This window comes from Amblyomma maculatum, chromosome 1 (genome assembly GCF_055883805.1).
Source record: "Amblyomma maculatum isolate TAMU_Amacu chromosome 1, ASM5588380v1, whole genome shotgun sequence".
Classification (NCBI taxonomy): domain Eukaryota; kingdom Metazoa; phylum Arthropoda; class Arachnida; order Ixodida; family Ixodidae; genus Amblyomma; species Amblyomma maculatum.
In genome coordinates, this window is record NC_139344.1 from 385,063,002 (window position 1) to 385,082,324 (window position 19,323).

General features: G+C 46.9%; 1 protein-coding gene and 1 long non-coding RNA gene across 2 annotated transcripts in view; one reads left to right on the top strand and one right to left on the bottom strand.

The window, feature by feature from the left end:
* Window positions 1-19,323, top strand: part of LOC146208424 (uncharacterized) — a 418,971-nt gene that overhangs the window by 278,457 nt on the left and 121,191 nt on the right. The window lies entirely within an intron of this gene.
* LOC146208425 (histone H3.3A-like) lies at window positions 8,903-10,821 on the bottom strand. Its single transcript, XM_084587270.1, has 2 exons — window positions 10,531-10,821; window positions 8,903-9,031 (listed from the first exon to the last, which is right to left on the bottom strand). Exons 1-2 carry the CDS (start codon window positions 10,810-10,812, stop codon window positions 8,903-8,905), a joined length of 411 nt encoding a protein of 136 aa, XP_084443396.1. The 5' UTR covers window positions 10,813-10,821.

A 19,323-nucleotide genomic window follows, 5' to 3' on the forward strand; every position in this document is an offset into this window, starting at 1 on the left:
TCGGGCTTCTGGCTGGGCCCAGTAAGCTGCTGTAGCATTATTCATACAACTCGTAAGAAGGCACGTCGTGTCAACTCTTGAAAAAGGCACAGCTGTTTGGAGGCCATTGATGAGTGCGCTTTTCGCTTCAACATCGGCCTGTTCATTCCCATGGAGCCCGCAATGGGCAGGGATCCATTGAAACATTATCATATGGCCTTGCAGCTGGGCAGATGTGAAGAGCTCCATAATGTTTAGTGCCAGGGACTGATAGGCAGTGTGGCGTAAGAAGTTTTCCAAAATTGTAATGCCGTTTTTGAGTCCGTGAATAACAGTTTCGCTATCGGCTTTCGGGTATGATTTACAGGCATATTGATTGAGGAGGTGAAAGTGCTATAAAATCATACAGGGTGATTTTTGATAGCCGCGTAAGCAGATTGGCTTGACCACAAGTACAGTTACTTCCAGTCACAGACCACACACCAGCAGCTCATACGAACAAAACTACAAAGCTTAGATGCCAACGGGGAACCAAAACCTAAATATCAAACATCATAAAGAAGGATATGGATGTTCTGCAGTTGTTGTGGCGAGAAATGCGACCATATAATCTGGGCGTGCAAAGTCCATAAACTTCCTCTTGAATTCTTGCCTAATTTCTCAAAAAACGTTTGGGATGCGCTAAGGTCCAGTTATCACCCGAACATATAGTTGAAGGCCATTGATTGGGCCGGCGTCTACATAGGCCTTCAAAGCCTGTGGCACGCAAGCTAACTTGCCTCATTCTGAAACTCTTACTCTATGTAATGTTCCACTCGTAGCAGTAGAAATTAACACAACGATGCCAATGGTCTTAGGTGGTGGATTTGATTTGATTTGATCATTCAGAGCCGGCATAAGGGGAGATGTACGAGACGGCCGCTAGCATTTCGCTCTCAGTGACGTCCTTAGCCTGGCCACTCGCCGGGGCGCATCATATGCGCAGTTTCGGAGAATGTCGTCGTACATGGTTCTTTGGCCACATTTATCGTAGTATTTGTTGTACTGGTCATATTACATGATCCGGGTTACTTCCTGCGCCTTCGTTAAAGGATTCTGGGGAAGTGGATATGAGCGCCTGTCAAGTTAAAATGGTGGATGATGTCATTAAATGAAAACCAATTCCTGATAAAGTGCAAGTTGGAAGGCACGCTCACTGCCCCGTCAATGAAACGGCGGGATGGCGCGTCAGCCGCCTCGTTCGCCGGATTATACGTGTGGGCCGGGACTCAGATCAATTTGCTTCTCTAATGGGAAGGAGAGTGTTTTGCAAGATGTGGACCACATGCGAAATTGCGAATGTCTCTTTTGTATTCGATGAATATAATGTAAGCGGGCGTAAGCTTCTATAGCTGATGTTATTGCCGCTTCCTTCGCCGTCTCGGAGCAGGTGGCTTCGACGGAAGAAACCGCCAACGGATCGAAAGCCGTTTTGCCAATATTCCGCCACGTCCACGTATGCTGCGTTGGCGTGTCACCCGTATTTTGGCAAGTAGGGCGCGAGCTGTCGACATGCGTCGGCATTCGTGGTGCGCGAGGTGCATATTCTTAGCCATGCAGTGGTTTAATCAAGAGTGGTCTCCGGACGTGTGCAACTGCATTTCGGGCAGTCCATATCTGGAAGCTGCTCGTCTGTATAGGAAGCACTTCCCGCGTTCCTGCGAGTGAGCAGTTCGAGTTGGTAAGCAATATGTGCCTCACACAGCTCAGAGAGAGTGTTGGAAATCAAAAGGGCCAATAAACTTTCCGTGGACGTGCTGCGAGGGAGCCCAAGGGCCGCCTTGTAGGCTCACCGGATTATTCCTTCGACCTTGATTTCCTCCGCTAGCTGCAGTTGCTGGTGCGAAGACTACCATACTCAGCCCGAAGGCCTGGACGAGTCGAGATAGAACTATTTTTCAGGCTCCTCGTTTGATAGCAATCCGACTGGTTAGCCGGATGGTCTGATTGACTATGACCATAAGTCTGTTGATAGTTTCAGTGCATTTTCGATTGTTGTATATGCATGTACTACGTATATGACCACTGTGCCTATAGTTTGCATTTCCGTGATCCGAAGTCCTCACACGAATAATTTTGGGGGATGGGTGGAGTCTAGTTGCGTTTATGCCCACTGATTGGCCCTGGAAACCAGCATGTGATTTCGGGAGGGAGCATTTACGGTTCCCTCCCGACGCATAAATTGCGATTATGTCGAATGCCAGCTGCAGCGTGTCTTCCACGTGGCCGTCATGACACCTGGTTACCCACAAGGTGATTGATGTCTTCCGCGTAGGTGTGCTGCAGCCTCGGAAACGTGGTGAGCCTGAGGGATGTGTAATGTGTGCAATGTTTAAGAAGAAAAGCGAGAGAATTTATTCCGTATCCCTTCACTATGGTACTTAACTCTCTTTCACTACTTCCTTCTCGGCCCTAACAGTGCGGCTGAGGTGTCCAAGCGAGTACTGTGAAAGCAGAACTTCTTGCTATATTAAGTATATCTGAACAAGCTCCTCAAAATCGGCTTTGTTCTGTGGTTTTACACTTACATTGCCATGTTCTCAATCGGTCTTGAGTGACGGCGACCATGAGCAACTTGTAGCGGAAGTATGACATCTGCATCACCAGGCTATAGAAGAGGGCGGCGAAATCATCTACCAGTGTCCACCAGGACATAGTGGAGTTCTTTACGATGACTTGACTGACGACGTGTTCGATCGGCTCACGATAAAACCAAGATTTTCCAGATGTCATTTACACACCCAACGCAGCAAGGCACCTTCGAACCCGAAACGTGACTATACAATCGTGGTCTACGCCTAGGGGCTGGACATCCTGCTCACACCACTTTCACCAAGTAGTGCAATTGGAGGTACAATCGGCCTCCCCTGCAGTGATACTATATTGTATTTGTGTCGTCTGTGACTAGGAGTGGCGTTTACAAACGCCTAGCCAGGAGCCTCGCGTGGTGTACGATGTCAGTGCACGTTAAAGAACACCAAGTGGTTGAAATTTCTGGAGTCCTCCACTACGGCGTCTCCCATAGCCTGAGTTGCTTTGGAACGTTAAGCCCCACAAACCACCCCCGCCGGTGTGCCGCAGTGATATGATTGATGTTTGTTGATAATACCCCTCCCTATTCTATCATATCATGTCATATATCAAAACAGCGTTTTTCGAGCACTACCAGGCGCTCTTCGCATCGCACCCGGAAGATGTTATTACATTTAAGGATGAGCTTCTGGCTGAGCTGCCGAGTCTCGACGACGAAACAAAAGACAGATTAGAACTGGGCATAACTGAATCTGAAGTGGAGCACGCAATTGATATATTTAAACCCCGGAAAATCCCCTGGAGCGGACGGGTCTAGTGTGACTTTTTATAAGGTACTTAAACTCGAAATAGTCCCTGTCCTAACTATAATCTTTAACGAAGCCTTCAAAGAAAAGGCTCTTCCGCCGTCATATGAGTGGTCTCACACTTGGCTCATTCCGAAAACAAATGAAATAAGTGAGGTAACACTAGTTACTGCATACTGGCCAGCAGCGCACACAAACGTGGAGTAGAAACTTTTATGAAGATTCTGGAGCGAAGGTTGCAGACAGTGATTAGAGACATAGTTGGTCCTCATCAGACGGGTGGGATCGAAGGGCACTCCATTTTCACCAATATCCATAAAGCGCGCAGTGTACTAGAATACTGCGATAACAGTAATGGTTGGGTAGCCTTTCTCCAGATTGACTTAGCAAAGGCATTTGACTGTGTCGCTCACGAACTGTTGTTTGCCATTTTAGATCATTAGAATGTCGGTTCTGTCGTTCGTCAGGGCGTGGCTTTAGCATACCGGAGCTGCACGACGAGTGCCCCCGTCAGTGTACAGCGTTCCGTACGGCAGGGCTCTCCCCTCAGCTCTCTTTTAATTTGCATCTATATAGAGACCCTTTGTTTGAATATACTCAATAATAATAGCATTCAGGGATTCAATACACAAGCAGCCGAAGTAAAGCTTTTAGCGTATGCAGACGACATCGCTGTTTTTACCGATGACGAGGGGGCATATGCCAAGCTGTGAAGTGTGTGCGCGAATTCAGTCATGTCACCGGTAGTGAAGTGAACTGTTTGAAATGCCTCGGATTTTGGCATTAAAGGTGGCCGTCTACGCCTAAATGGTTTGCCAGTGTGCTTTGGACGATGGTACCAGGAGTTCCGCTTATGGCTTACCGTGACAGGGAACAGTATTGGAGAGGGCAGGTTAAAGAGATAAAGGACAAAGCTGAAAAGTGGAGAGGGACAAACCTATTTTTACCAGGGCCACTGTTTGCAACCTGTTCTTTATCAGTAAGCTCTGGTATGTTATGCAGGTTTCGCACTGTTCACAGTTAAATATTCAGAAGCTGCACGGGAATTTCGCCGTATTTTTTTGGGTGTCTGAATTAGAGCGCTGCAGCCGGACCAACTTGTTCAGACGAGAAAAAGATGGTGGACTAGGGTTGGGCCATCTGTCTTTACGACAGCTTGTCAGTCGTTTTTTTTTTTTTTTGTTTTTCAGAAACATGACTGACCCTTTCTTACGCAACGTATACGCCAAGTCAGACTGAGGCAGCTGCTACCGGATTACGTTGTTTAAACTGAAGATTTTTCCGCAGGGATTAGGAGCTTTTATAGAGAAGTCGTAGAAAGTGTTCGGCTCGTTTCAGCGTGGTTTTCAAGTGATTATTTGTCAACAGTAAAACGAAAGAAATGGTACCGTGCATTGTGTGACATTATGTTCACTGTGCCTTTGTACAGAGTCTTGTACAATAGTGGCCCAGGTGCAGATGTGCTAAAAAGGGTTAAAAATGCAAGTGACGCAAATTGCACAACGGAACCTTGCCGGTTAAAACATGTTTGGAAAAAGGATTATTTATACCCTGGGGATCACACTGTTTAATATGCAGGAAGCCAGAAACAGTAGACCATGTTTTTTTTTTTTTTTTACACTGTTCGGAAGGAGTATATATTAGGGACGTATTGCAAAGAACACTAATGAGATTTCCCGCTAGATCCGCATGGCATCCGGTACTTGTGCGTAGAAGGTGATGATGGGCACATTTTGATTTAATTATGGTAATGAGCCTCCAGTGTATATGGCGCTCAAGAACGGCGGGTTACCATTGTGATAAAAATGCGCGGCCTGCCAGAATTTATTTTGGGGATGCGTGGAGAGGTTTTTGGCAAACTAGAAAGCTGCAGTAGAACCTCCCGAGTGGTTCTCACGGCTTTGTTGTATATCCATGAATTTTAGAGTCATATGTAAATAGAGCATGTAAATAGCATTTGAAAAGTTGAAACTTTATTTGGTGGAGCCGCGAAATACTTGTTACAAGGGCTGGGCCGGCTCCTGGTCACGGGTGGTGGCCGGCAAGCCGTGCCTGACGGCGATCGCTTCAGCCCGGTCGACCAGTCTACTTTGTGAAGCCGGTTCCGAGCTTGAGACCGCAATCTCCCATGCCTCGTAGTCCGTAAGGCCCCATTTGACCGGTGGTTTAAACTCGGGGCATCTGAACATATGTTCAATGATATCGCACAGCACACGGACGCCGCTCCGTTTCGCCACTGCGGCCATCGAAACGCAGCCGCCGCCGGCAGTTGGGTTCACTTTCCACTTTCACCGACTCCGGACTTCCTTTTTCTTAACGGCGCGGCGGCGGTGTGATGAATATAGCGTCTTTCCTTTCCAACAATTTATAATTTACAATTTTATGCTTGCTTCACGCGTTTTAGCTAAACAGATAGTGGAGCGTCCCCAGAAGCACTCAGTGAGGACGTGCGGAAACTTAGGCCGTCACCGAGCAATTTTATACAAGCGCATTGTCCCACTGGGTAAGCCACTTGATGCGCACGTTGCCTTCTCCGCTGGAAAAAAAAAAGCTTTACAGGAAGGGAAAGGCGTGGTAACTCACTTGTTTTCTGTGGACACCTCAGCCACGTCGTAAGGGGAGAGGAAGGTGGGAGTTAAAGTTGATAGAGAGGAAGAGGAGCCGCAATGGAGGGCTGCGGAGTAATTTCGACCACCTGGGGATCTTTAACGTGCGCTGACATTGCACAGCACACGGACGCCTCTTCGTTTCGCCTCCACCGAAACGCAGCCGCCGTTCGAACCCGGGTACTCTGGTACAGTAAGTAGTCGAGCGTCTCACCACTGCACTGATTTAACTGATTTATTTATAGGAAGGGAAAGGCGCGGTAACTGTCTCACTTGGTTTCTGTGGACACCGCAACCGCGCCGTAAGGGAAGGGAGGAAGATGTGAGTGAAAGTGGAAAGAGGGAAAGAGGAGCCGTAGTGGAGGGCTACGGAGTAATTTCGACCACCTGGGGATCTTTAACGTGCGCTGACATCGCACAGCACACGACGCCTCTTCGTTTCCACCCCGGCGAGGCATTCACGCAGAGAGAGAGAGAGAGGGGGGGGGGGGATTCGTGCAAACATTTACGAAATCCGCGTTTGCGGTTAGCTGTGATATGCACTAAAACGCTTTCAACGGACATTTTACATGCGTTAAATTTTGTGGTGGCGCACTGTTCAGTTGCAGTAGAAAAGAATTTGTTACAAGTAGGCCGAACGGCACGGGTAGAAAGAAATATGTTGAATTTTTAAGCGAGAGTGTGAGGGCCTCGTTTCGAGGAAAAGCCGGTGTCGGCTTTGTTCCGTGTAACGCGAAATCTACAATGAATGAAAGAACAAAACTGAAAAACGTCCTTCGTGTGTGCAACGCTGTTGCGTTATTAATGGTGAAGTGCCCCCTCCACCTCCTTGCATTGCATCGAAAACGAACAGCGCGTTCCGCTGAACGCGCACTAGGATAGCAATGGAAGGAAGGCGCATTATCTGTCACACTTGTCCGTGGCCTGGACTTGCCTGGACCGCGCCGTAAGGGAAGGCAGGAAGGGGGAAATGAAGGTTGAGAGAAAGAGGAGCCTCAGTGGAGGCACTGGGACGCAAGTTTTAGGCATCACCGTTCGTGCTCAATTCTGTGGTCGTGGCTCGATCGGGAGGCGTCTAACCCTTAATGGCGGAGCTTAAGTATAAGTACAACCTGCTAATTTTATTTTACAGACAAAATTAGTAAAATAATTGGAGTGGTGCAAAAGGTATTCATCCGCCTATAGTGGCCCTAAGTGTGGAACTATTTCACTGACCGAAAAACTGTTCCTAAGTAAAGCAATCTATTTTTCGCGGCATTCAGATATCGGAAATGTTTGGCAATATCACCAGACGAAACATAATTCAAAGCCCTATTTATAGTATTACTCTTAGTTACAATATTCATGGTACTACTTATAATATTCATGGCACTACCGATAATAACGATAGTGCTATTTATAATGCTATCGACTGTGGTATTATGAATGGTCTTGATAATATCGAAAGTCTACTTATATCTTTGCACAACTTCTGAAAAGCCAACCACGAAAGCTCTTGAGTTTAACTATGTAAAAGTTTACTCAAATGAAGTGTTTAGTTGTCAGGTGCTCCTCAAGAGAAATTTCATATGGCCTATGAACTCTGTCATGAGATGAATCACGTCTCAAAGTGACTGGTTAAGAGAGTTGTACAGGGGGCTGTACTATTTAGACCATCTGGATTCGTTAAACGGGTCAACATGGCACAGTACACCGGTGCCTTGCGTTCGGTCTGGATCCAAACACCGAGTCTCGAGCATGGGTCGCCCCGTGCAGGAATCAAAAGCCACACTCACAGTGTGATTTGTTGTCCGCTGGATTATCTCCAAATGTCTCAAATGCAATGGAATCTGGTGCACTTTATTTCAGTCGTTTCTGCTATTTAAGAATTGCTATATTTATGCGAAATTCTATGATCTGTTTTAAGAAAGTACCGCTGCATTCAAGGTATCTACGCTAGCGGCGTGATACACAGGCACCATTAAAAATGAATGGGACTCTATCGTAAACAGTTAATTACTTCGATTCCCCTGTGCAGTGGTCGAAGTTCATTGGTTCACTGGAGCATTCACACAGGCAAGCTGCATACGCCCATTTAAGGATGCATGCAACAAAAGAGATGAAATTGTTTTATCAAATATTACATTTTATTCTAGACAACTGTACATCAAACCAACATACTGAGGACTGAACAACAGAGATATGAGCATGAGGAAGCCAACACAAAATGCGACAAGTTTCTACAGAGGCTCTGCTATGCACGGAAATCAAGCGCCAGAAAAAGAGGATAAAGTGGAATGACTAAGAACCAAACGAAGATGCATTGCGCCTGACAGTGGAAGTTTCAAATTCGAAGGATCCTTGTGTAATACAGTCTAGTGCGCAAGTACACCTGTGCTCGCCCCCCCCCCCCCCCCCCCCTCCTCGGCCAAAGCCATAGAACTGTGTGAGCTCTACGTTTTTGACGATAAATACATCGTGTTAAGTTTGACCCGCCGACAACCATCTCAAACAAGCAGGCTCTGGGTGGCCTTCTACTTGTTCAACAAGGAAGCTTCGAACCTGAGTTGGTACACCATATCAGAGTCTAGTCCGGCCCAGGTGTAAGGAGTGGTAAATCTGGATGCGTTCCAGATGTTAAGTACGTTTCCATGCTTGTGCCGTTGGGAGGATGAGAGCAAAGGTTAGATGATTGGAAAGACAACACTGTAGCGCCTCATTTGCCCAACACTTACCTCCTTTGGTTCTGCATTTGAGAGCACGAGAGCAGTGGCGAGCTCCTCGTCGCGCAACAAGGCTGCGCAGTACAAGGGAAATGCAACACTTGATATCCATATGATTATTTTGGCAGAGGTAAGCAAATAAAAACGAAATGATGACAGTGTTTCAAGATGAGTTGAGAGGCCTTTTACTCAATAAAAAGGAGTACGCAGGACAACTCGGGTTGAAGCATTGACTCGACTAGGCGCGCTCTCCACGGATCCGTCTTGCCAACTGGACGTCCTTTGGCATAATAGTGACCCGCTTGGCGTGGATAGCACACAAGTTCGTATCCTCAAACAAGCTCACTAGGTATGCTTCACTGGCTTCCTGCAAGGTGCACAAAAAATGCATATCAGAGAGAGTCACCAATCCTGTAGTTCAGTGTCAACACAGTCGTCCTAATAGTCATGCCACACGGTTAAGAATACCATCTTACTCGGAGCAATATGTGGTGTCCACTAGTGCATAATACGAAGGGGCGGCACGGGCATGTCTCTTCGCCATAATAAAGAATAAGAAACTACACTCTGACGGCAATCAAGTTAGTCAGTTAGTTATATTGGGTTTTATGGCGCAAAAGCAACTAAGGCTATGCTGCGCTAAACACAGGGTTAAAAACTGATGATAAGAATTGATAATGTCATATCTTGACTGTTACAGTTTGTTTAAGATGCTGGCATCATTGAGGAACCTAAAAATCTCTGCAGAATCAACTAGTGCTTGTTCACCTAAAAGGAGCATGGGGTGTATAAAACAATGTAAAGTGCTTTTTTCTTAGATCTTTTAGTCCAGGACAGGCAATAACTGTGAGTTCATCACCACAATTTTCGCAAAGCGGCTTGTCTCGTTTTGTTAGTAAGAAATTGTGAGTGAGATGAGTGTGTCGGATACGTAAGCGACATAAAATTACTTCCTTAAAACGTTCCTGGCGTCTACTGGACCTCCATTCTGCTAAAAAGGTCTTCACCCAGAGCCAACAAAAGCCATGATGATGATGCACCTGCCATGTGATGATGCACCTGCCTGTCCATGACGAAGTTGTTCAAGAACAAGTCAGGTGCAAGATCAGTGCTGCATGCCAACGTGTAATGTGAAATAATGGTCACCGCATGTCCCATATCACCAAATTCATTTCGATGAGACCATCTCTCAGCGTTCTAGGCGGGATTCGATCCTGCCTTGAATTTTCACCGCCGTCGGTAGCCAGACACACTACCGACAGCGGCACACAACGCAGGTTCTCCACGCGCTCTTTAAACTGAAATATATAATTGTAATAAAAACGTTCAGCAATAAACGTTCGTGCTCTTTGGAAAGAAGCGGGTGTCGATATGTCTCTCGTGCGGCCTGTCAAGTTAAGCGGCACCTTATGACCCTGTGCTAACAGGTGGGTAATTTGATGTGCCCTTAGGTCACTGTAGAATCATACCGTCAATTCACACAGCAATACTAAATTAAATTCCTAGTAGGCCTCTTCCAAAGCTGAAATGTTAAGAAACCTACAAGAATCAAACTTCGCCCATGTCGTAGATGGTGTAAACCTGGCCTTGACGGCTGCAATTTTTCTTCGTGAGCCTGGTTTACTGTACCGGACGATTGGTTATTTATACCCCAATTTTCCTCATTTGATTATTATTAAATGCGCTATCGAACTCATGCAATTGTTTCTTGTTCTTCCTGTGCCACCTCAGATATTTTTTCTTGCAGGCTGATTCAAGTGAAGCGCGCTTTCACGCTCTTTCTTGCTCAGCCACGGGGTTTAATTTTCTCTCGAGTACTGGCCACACACTATGCTCTCATTTCTAGAAGTATGTATGGCGTCTTACTTGAAGGGCGCCGACGGCGGCACTTTGAAATCGGAGGTCGGTTTTGAAGTCTTGGGCGATCTCGCGTACTAGGCGCTGAAAGGGGAGCTTGCGGATGAGCAACTCGGTAGACTTCTGGTAGCGGCGAATCTCACGCAGAGCCACGGTACCAGGTCGGTAACGGTGGGGCTTCTTGACGCCCCCCGGCGAAGGGGTGACCTTGCGGGCAGCCTTTGTTGCCAGCTCCTTACGTGGGGCCTTGCCTCCTGTTGCTTTTCGGGCTGTCTGCTTTGTACGGGCCATTGGGAACAAGCGCGTTCGTCACCTGCAAAGAGGAAGCCTCATGGATGCTGGTGCTAGAACAAGGCATTGCTTCAAAATGGGGCCTTAAAATTTATGGGTAGTAAAGATTGGTAGGGTTAGCGCCCCGTCCCAACATACCGAACGTCGCAGACAAGAGTACCGCTAACCTTTACAACCTGGACTTTGACAACGCAAAGTACACTGACGCCCTGTGTTTCGACTGCATCGAAACGCGCTGTGAATGGAACGTCGCAGATGAGCTTTCCTGCGACTAGCTACATAGGCATTGCGGTGAGTTGCCCGACTGTAATGACGTGTTTCGAAAGTTCATGTTTGGTTCATACTCACGCTTTGTAGTAACAGTGGCAGTTTGAGAGAAATGTAAAAACGAATGCAGTGCGCCAACGAGTGCACGTTTAGAAAATTTTCAGCGCGCAAGTTGGGAATCGTCGGGAACGAACCTCTCTTATGCGCTCGAGCCACCAATGCTTGTTGGAAGTATGTTTTTCAAACGCTTGCTCCCTCTTCCACCTGAGCTCAGTGGTCTGGCCTCTTCCGACTGTGGGCGAAATTCGCCGCGAGTAACAACAGCGAGCAAACGCCGCTAAGCTCTGACAATAATGCATCGCATTCAGGCCTGTGGCTCTCCGTTCGTGAATGCAATAAATTGTCTTTTTTCAGTTTTTCACCGACGTCAAAGGCCAAACGTACGTGCCCCGTTGCTACAAAATAACTGCGCCAAGGTAACCGCTAGGCTACACTTCCTACAAGAAGGCGTCGGCACATCGGTGCGATGAGAGGAGGGGTTCCCACAAGTCACCCCTGCCAATGTGGTCACGTGATAACGACGCTGTTTCTCGTCAGAGTAAAATCGACAGCTTTCAGGTGGTCGTACGGTAGTGGAAAATCGAATACGCCCACCGCATGCCGAGAAAGAACACTTGCATCAAATCCATCCAGACAGATACGCAGCCATATTATAGCCGACTGGCGTCGCAAGCACAATGCGTCGCAAACTAGATGTTGTTGGTATTGAAAGAAAAACAAAAAAGAAAATGCATGGAAGAGTCGACTGGCTTCCAACGACTAAATAGCATAGCGTGCAGGCAGAGCTCAGATCAGACAGGTGGAAGGTAGTGTGGTTTATGTGGCTTAACGTTCCAAAATAACTCGGGCTATGAGAGACGCCGTAGGAGAAGGCTCCGAAAGCTGTGACTTCCTTGGTGTTTCAACGTCCACTCACCTCGCACAGCATATGGACGAATTGATTGCCGCCTCCTTTCAAAAGCTTCCGCCACGGTCAAAAACACCCGAAAGCAGTCGCGTACCCAAATCGACCCAAAGCCGATTCCCGCTAATTGGACGCACACAGTTTTCAAAAAACACTGCGAAAAGGCAGACAGCGGAAACAGGCAGCAGAGTTTCGTTTTGAGAGATATACGTGGAAACATTGGAAAAAGGTGCGTCATAGCTGTCGCTCCTCCAAAATGGCGAGTATGAGGTAAGCTTTAGCAAATACCTGAGTGGCATGGAGCCTAGACTACAATGGATAGAATCTCTTTATAACTAGCCTCCGAGCGCCATGAAAAATCCCCGCACCAAGCTTCCACAACATAGCAATGATATAAGCTACACCGATGCAGGCAGCGTCAATTCGAAACGTACCTCTAGAAAAAAAAAAAAAGAAAAAACGCCCAAACGCAGCCGCGTACACCAAAAGACGCACCACGACTTCCGCCAAGTGAGCGGACACAGTTTCCAAAACGAAAAATCAGAGAACAAAAAATTTTTGCCGATGGTTACGCTACTTCCTAATGCGAAATTTGAGCGCAGCTCGTCAGCTGTTTCACTCTTTTTTTTATAGATTAAGGCAAATATTTTGACCAAGACTATACAATTACAGAAAGCTATTTTATTTTTTTTTCACACATATTCCTTCAAGAAGTACTCCACTAACCCTACTTGACTGTCGTGAAGGAAGCTTTGTGGTCGGAGAAATTAAGAGAACAATTAAGTTATCGGGAAGTTGCGGGGGGGGGGGGGGGGGGCAGTGCGTGGGCCCATAGAAACGTTGCGCGGCGAAGAGACTAATTCCACAAGCTGCAGGTGAGAAGAAAACTTTCGCAAATATCTTAAACTGACTTGAAAACATTGTAGCCAAAGCTGGCAAGTGTCTCGTCGAAATTCTAGAAATATATGCCAAAGTTGGCAAGTGTCTCGTCGAATTTCTAGAAATATATGTTTTAAAGGAAGATGAGGGCGGGCTAGATACTGGCTAGGCCTTCCGCGAAAGGCAAGGGATGATCGGCTAGAGATCCGGACTGTCAAACTAGCTGTATATGCGCAAACTACATCAAATGTGATGCTTTTCTCTTTGAGTGTCTGCGTTCTAGGTTACTGCACATGTTACCCTGCAGTTCCGTGTGGGCGCTCGCATTATTCATGAATTATCTTTGCAGTGTGCACCATATGGGGTCACGTCTTCCACTTGAGCTCTGAAGCGTGTCTTTCATAACTGGTTCACAGGAATGAAAAGGCGCAGTATCTGCCACACTTGCTTCTGTGGACACCTGAATCATTTAGTAAGGGAAGGAAAGTGGGAGTGAAAGTGGAGCTGGTTACGAGGGGCAACGCCGACGTCGCGAAACCCAGGAACGGACGCCAAAGAAAACGTGCAGGCAAATGTTGACATAGGTGTACTATAGTACGAGAAAAAATTGAACGCGTCACAGTACTCGTGTCTGACGGAACGCTGATGATGGGAGAAGCTTTACCAAATACCCACATGGCAACGAGACTTCAGTACAATGGGCGAAGTGTCCTGACTAGCTTAACTACACAAACCCAAACAGCGTTGAGTCGAAGCGTATCTCGAAAAAAAAAATAAAACGCCCGCACACAGCCGCGTATGCGCCAACGGACGCACCACCGATTCCCACTAACTGAACGCACACCGTTTTCAAAAGAACTCCGGGAAAGCAAATAATAAAAAAATGGAGAGAATCAGTCTAGAATATACAAGCAAGAATTGGAATAAGGCGCTTCGCAACAGTTGCCTCCGACGAAACGCTGATGAGGCAAGCTTTATCGGAACCCCCTGCGTCTACCAGACTCGATAAAATGGGTGAAAGTCCTGAAATACCAACCCTGAAGTGTCTTGAAAACTCTGCGCATCACGTGTCCCCCATATAGCTATGATGTAGCTTTTACACGCGCACAGAAAGCCTTGACCCGAAACGTATATTTCGAGGACGCCTGAACGCAGTTCCGTGCGTTAAACAACACACAGCCGATTCCTACTAATCAAAAGGATACCATGCTCAAAAATATCGCGAGACATCAAAGAGCCAAAATCACCACAACAGCACGATTCAGCGCAAAACTTGGCCTTCTACGTTCCGAATGCTATAGAACTAGCGAAGCCTATTCGACAGTGATGGCGGAGAACGATTAGTCTTAGCAGATCCGATGCCGTCGGAGAGATGACCTGCTAACAGCACGAAACGGTGCCCTTGAAAGATTAAAAAGAGATATGAGGTCGTAACAGTGCCCTTTGCACAGCTCTTGTAAAGTGATGCTTGAAGCCAGCAACTTGCCTCAGCAAATGGTAAGTTGTTGGAAAGAAGAGTATGTTTAGAAGTACTCACAAAACAGGCCACAAAGCTGGTAGTAGGGGCGCTGCCGCAAGGCACACAGGACAGTAGTATTACGTAGGGAGGTATGAAGATGGGTAATGACTAGCTCTAGAATATGAAGCGAAACGCTGCATAACTAAAAAATTATGTCATTCTGTCCGAGCATCTCTACTGGCCGAATCTGACATGTCGCTTTCGATAAGGGCGCTTCTCATTGGCCACCTTATCGACCGCTGGCGCAGTGATTGGCTCCCGCCGGAGTAACACAGTAGTCAAGACGCTCAGCTGAACCATAGTATACACCGGTAGAAAACCGACCGTGGCGTTCGGTGGAGGCGAAACGCGAACGCGTCCCCTTCAAGACATGGTTCAGATTACAGCGGAGAAATGTGACTGATATAGCCCCTTTATTTTTCTGTAAACCGATTTACATTTTCATAGTGATTACCCTCCCAGAAACCTCAAGAATGTGAGAAAATGTTTGGTTTGTTTTATAGGGTATAACGCATGGTAGAAGAAAAAATGGTAGCGTAACTCCCATACAAGCCTGCGTGTCTACCCTGAGCGAGGCTTTAGTTTCCCGGCGCCCCCTGCGAACTGTGAGGCACAACAAACACGTGACGTTGCTTGTGACGTCAAAGTGACGTACTTTTAGCGGGGAATTTGTCTTTTTACTTATGAACGAAAAACAAAGCCAACAACGACGGAGGCAGAACGATGCTCGGATAAGGCAGAAAAATGGACACCGTAACTGTTCAGCCAACTTTACTTGACATGGATTTCTACTGTCAAGTTTTACGTTAACTGAAATGTTACGGCATCTTTAACCACCTTATCATCGCGTCGTTCTGCCTCCGTCGTCGTTAGCCTAGTCTTTCGTCGCGCGTCATGTAAACGCATTCTGGGGCTTATTATTTCGGGCACGTTTGTGAACAAGGGCCTTCAAGTGAATTCGGCAAGCACATGGATAGAATCACATGGCTTGAGGCATTTCACTAAGGGCATACATGAGTGAAGCTGTGCTGCATAGGAAGCCAGGCTTTATTAATTCACTATTACTTACATAGACGCTTCACGACAATGAAAATTTTAAGTGTAGGTAAGCGATCACCGCTCATTCGTCACGGTCTTCATGAAATCCTCGTGATAACAAAATGACCTGAGCGTAGGTCTCCTAACGAGGCGCGGTGGGATTATAAAAGGGTAAAAGATCTTGCTGACAAACAAAGTACATATCGGTGTCAAAGAACAACAAAAACAAACGAACGGAATAACTAACGCTAGCGCTAGAACGCCAACCTGTAAGAGCTTAGGTAAGCAATTCAAATTGGGATTGCTAGTATTTAGAAGTTAATGCGTCTGAGAAGTGAAAATATCTACGATATAGCTTCGCTCCAATAAATCTCGCCCTGTTCGATCATAACTCCATTATTTTACTCGCGCTTCATTTGCCACTGAGAGGAGTCAATGTCAGGTTACAAATTTACAACTTAAGCATTTAACATGTTCATGAGAAAGATCCCATTGGCAATAGGAACATCACTGTAATAACAGCTAAAGCACGTTCAGCGAACGTTGGCGCGGTAGTACGAAGCAAAGGGAGCGGAACGGAAGGCTTTGAGCAATGCGACACTCGTCTTGGGGCAATAAAATCTCACCTTCACCGCTCAATTAAAACATACAGCGATACGCCGCTCATGCAGACGTGTATCCGTAAAACAAGCCACCACTTTTGCGATGTGCCTGGGAGGCCGAGCCGAGCCGCCGAGCTGTGACGCAGCATTGTCCCATCGTCCGGAAATGCGCACATGCAGCGGCAATCAGTTTCTCATCGAGCACACACAGTCTTCGCCTTGCTGTAAAGCTCTACCACAACCAGCAGAATGAAATACTGACTGTTTGTTAGATAACCCACTCTGTACGCAGCACGCAACGATGAACGTTGAACCGGGGCCGATGACGCACCCATTCCGCAGATGAAAAAAGCTTTGGTCTGAGCCATATCTGAGCTTTGGGCAACAACGCAGCGGATAATAAGTGGCCGAGAGAGGCCGTTAGAAGCAAGTTAAAATATTATTAAAAATGTGACACGTTTTTTCTGACGCAAGAAACAAAAACTGCATTCATTCCTGAGCGCGAATATTATGTTTGCTTTCTAGTTCTTTGGAATTCTGGCAGATCTTATTTTCTGTGTGCTAGTAATTTGCCTCACAGTTCGCAGGAGCCCTCATCATCGAGTTGATGCCGCTGGCAGTAGGCAGCTGCACGCGTTTTCTTCCAAGTTGCGCGACCAGTTGTACATAGACCTTGTATAACGTCCCAAAGTGACTCATACTATTGGAGACGCCGTAGTGGAGTACTCCAGACATTTCGGCCATGTGGTGTTCTTTATCGTGCACTGACTTCGCACAGCACACGGATGCCACTCCGGTTCACCTCCATCGAAACGCTGACGCCGACGGTCGGGATCGAACCCGGGAACTCCGGCACAGTAGTCAAGCACCTTAACCACTGCACTACCGCTGCGGGGCGAACGCTCTGGCGCTGTGGCTGAGACGCTCGGTTACTGATCGGAATAGCCAGGTTCGAACCTAACCACGGTGGCCGTGTTTGGTGCAGGGGATATGCTAAGGAGACCGTGTACTGTGGTGGTGCTGGTGACAAACGTTTGTTCATAAGAGGGCCCAAACTTATACAGCAGCGTTGCAGGTGGCCTTTGGACTGACGGTTGTGGCGTCTAGGTCGGGTCTAATCGCGCCTTAGTCCGCCCAGGTCACCAGCCGAAGTTTGACATCCGGCTCGGTGTGGACAAAGCAGCCTCCCATTGCTGCGGATTGGTATGATTCAAGAGGCAGCTGGCAAGTGTGTTGTTTTTGTTGTTGTGGCTGTAGGAAGAAGGAAAAGAAAATGCCCAGGCCTGCTACTGGCTCTGTAGCTGAGCCACCTCCGCTGCCTGATTGAAGGGAAAGGCGCGGTAACTGTCTCACTTGTTTTCTGCGGACACCTCAACCGCACCTTAAGGGAAGGAAGGAAGGTGGGAGTGAAAGTGGAAAGAGAGAAAGATGGTTGGTTGGTTTGTAGGGTTTAACGTCCCAAAGCAACTCAGGCTATGAGAGACGCCGTAGTGGAGGACTCCGGAAATTTCGACCACCTGGGGTTCTTTAACGTGCACTGACATCGCACAGCACACGGGCGCCTTGCTTTTCGCCTCCATCGAAAGAAAGAGAGAAAGAGGAGCCGTAGTTGAGGGCTACGGAGTAATTTCGACCACCTGGTGATCTGTAACGTGCGCTGACATCGCACAGCCCACGGATGCCTCTTCGTTTCGCCTCCATCGAAACGCAGCCGCCGAGGTCGGGTTCGAACCCTGGCACTCCGGACAGTAGTCGGGCGTCTTACCACTGCACCGCCCCGGCTTTTTTTTTTTTTGCCTCGTGCGGACAGAAGAGAAAATAGAGAAGAAAGAAAAAGAAGCGGGTGAGAAAGTCGCGCGCCGCAACAGCCGTCGCCCACCACCTAGGCGGCAGGTGCAATGACGGCGTACAGCCGATAAATATTCGGTGGCTGGCTAGCCCCCACAGTCCGCACGAGGCAGCGGAGGTGGCTCAGCGACATAGCCAGTAGCAGGCCCGTGCATTTTCTTTTCCTTCTTCCTACAGCCACAACAACAACAACGCTGATATCGCACTGCAGACGGACACCTCTCCGTTTCCAATAATTTCGTCTCCATCTTAAGTTGGAATTGCCGCGGCTTCGGGGACAAACGCGCACCTCTGCAACTTCTCCTCTCCTCCCCTACCTCCCCCCGCCCCTAACATACTTATTCTACAAGAGACTGCACACCAGGAAACACTCACTGGCTACACATTGACACAACGACCACATTTATCCTTATTTGTGTTTTACTTGATCCGATTGTTTAATTTGATCAATTATACACATTTAAAACTTTCTTAATCTCTATTACTAAGCATTGGTTTCTAGTTCTATGCATTTTGAGATCGCTTACTAATTTACCAATTTCTGTTTCTTAATTATTCGAATGAATTGATCCATAACCAACTACATTTTTTTAATCAGCATCAGAAAGAAATTCGTTTAATTTATGGGAATTTTGACACTGTTAGAGCTGTTGTTTTGTAAGTTTTTTTCTTTTCAATTACTTACGTTAATAATTTTACTAATTACATACTCTAAATGTTTTAGCTGCATCATAAAACATTAGCCTTTTATTGTGAGGCTTTTTTGAAAATGTTTAAAAGAGGGCACGGCGTGGTCGTAGACTATTTGTTAGCTTGAGTAGAGAAAGCATGGTTCGAGATCGTGAAATTTGAGATGAGTAGATGCCCAGAGAGCGGACAGTTTATTTCATACCATTGACAACTAAGCAATCGCTCCCATAGCAGCGGGCGTGAGTCCACTATAGAGCCAGACTACAACAGTGAAGCCGTGATGTCCGATGGAAGTGCCGCTGTGGTCGCTCCAGTAATAGGGGCCCTCCCTGATAAAGTTGTGTTTAATAGTATCCGGGTCACTACATGAATACCCAACCTAAAAAAAAGATCATATCATATTTATTGTTCACCTGAAAGTAGAGATGACCAATACCGAACAGTGTCGCGAATAGGTACCTCCAAGGGGAGGGAGTATTGTGACTGTCCACATCCCAAATCTGTTGCAGTACTATGCTTCTGCTTTATTTGGCCGGAGTTCGCAACTTCACATTATATGTAAGGCTTTATAAAGAGGAGGAGTTTATTTTGTATAACGCTTAAATAGTAGTGATGCTGGTAACAAAGTCGAATATGTAAAAGGACGCGCAAATAAGTTGAAAATTTTCCGCGTACAAATTAGTTCCCATGCGTGCCTGGCTTTT

Bases quoted from the DNA above. Each gene is read 5' to 3' on its own strand.
- LOC146208425 (XM_084587270.1), bottom strand. From the start codon at position 10,812: ATGGCCCGTACAAAGCAGACAGCCCGAAAAGCAACAGGAGGCAAGGCC. The intron at 9,032-10,530 runs GTAAGACGCCAT...TGCACCTTGCAG, and splicing joins CCGCCGTCGGCGCCCTTCAA to GAAGCCAGTGAAGCATACCT.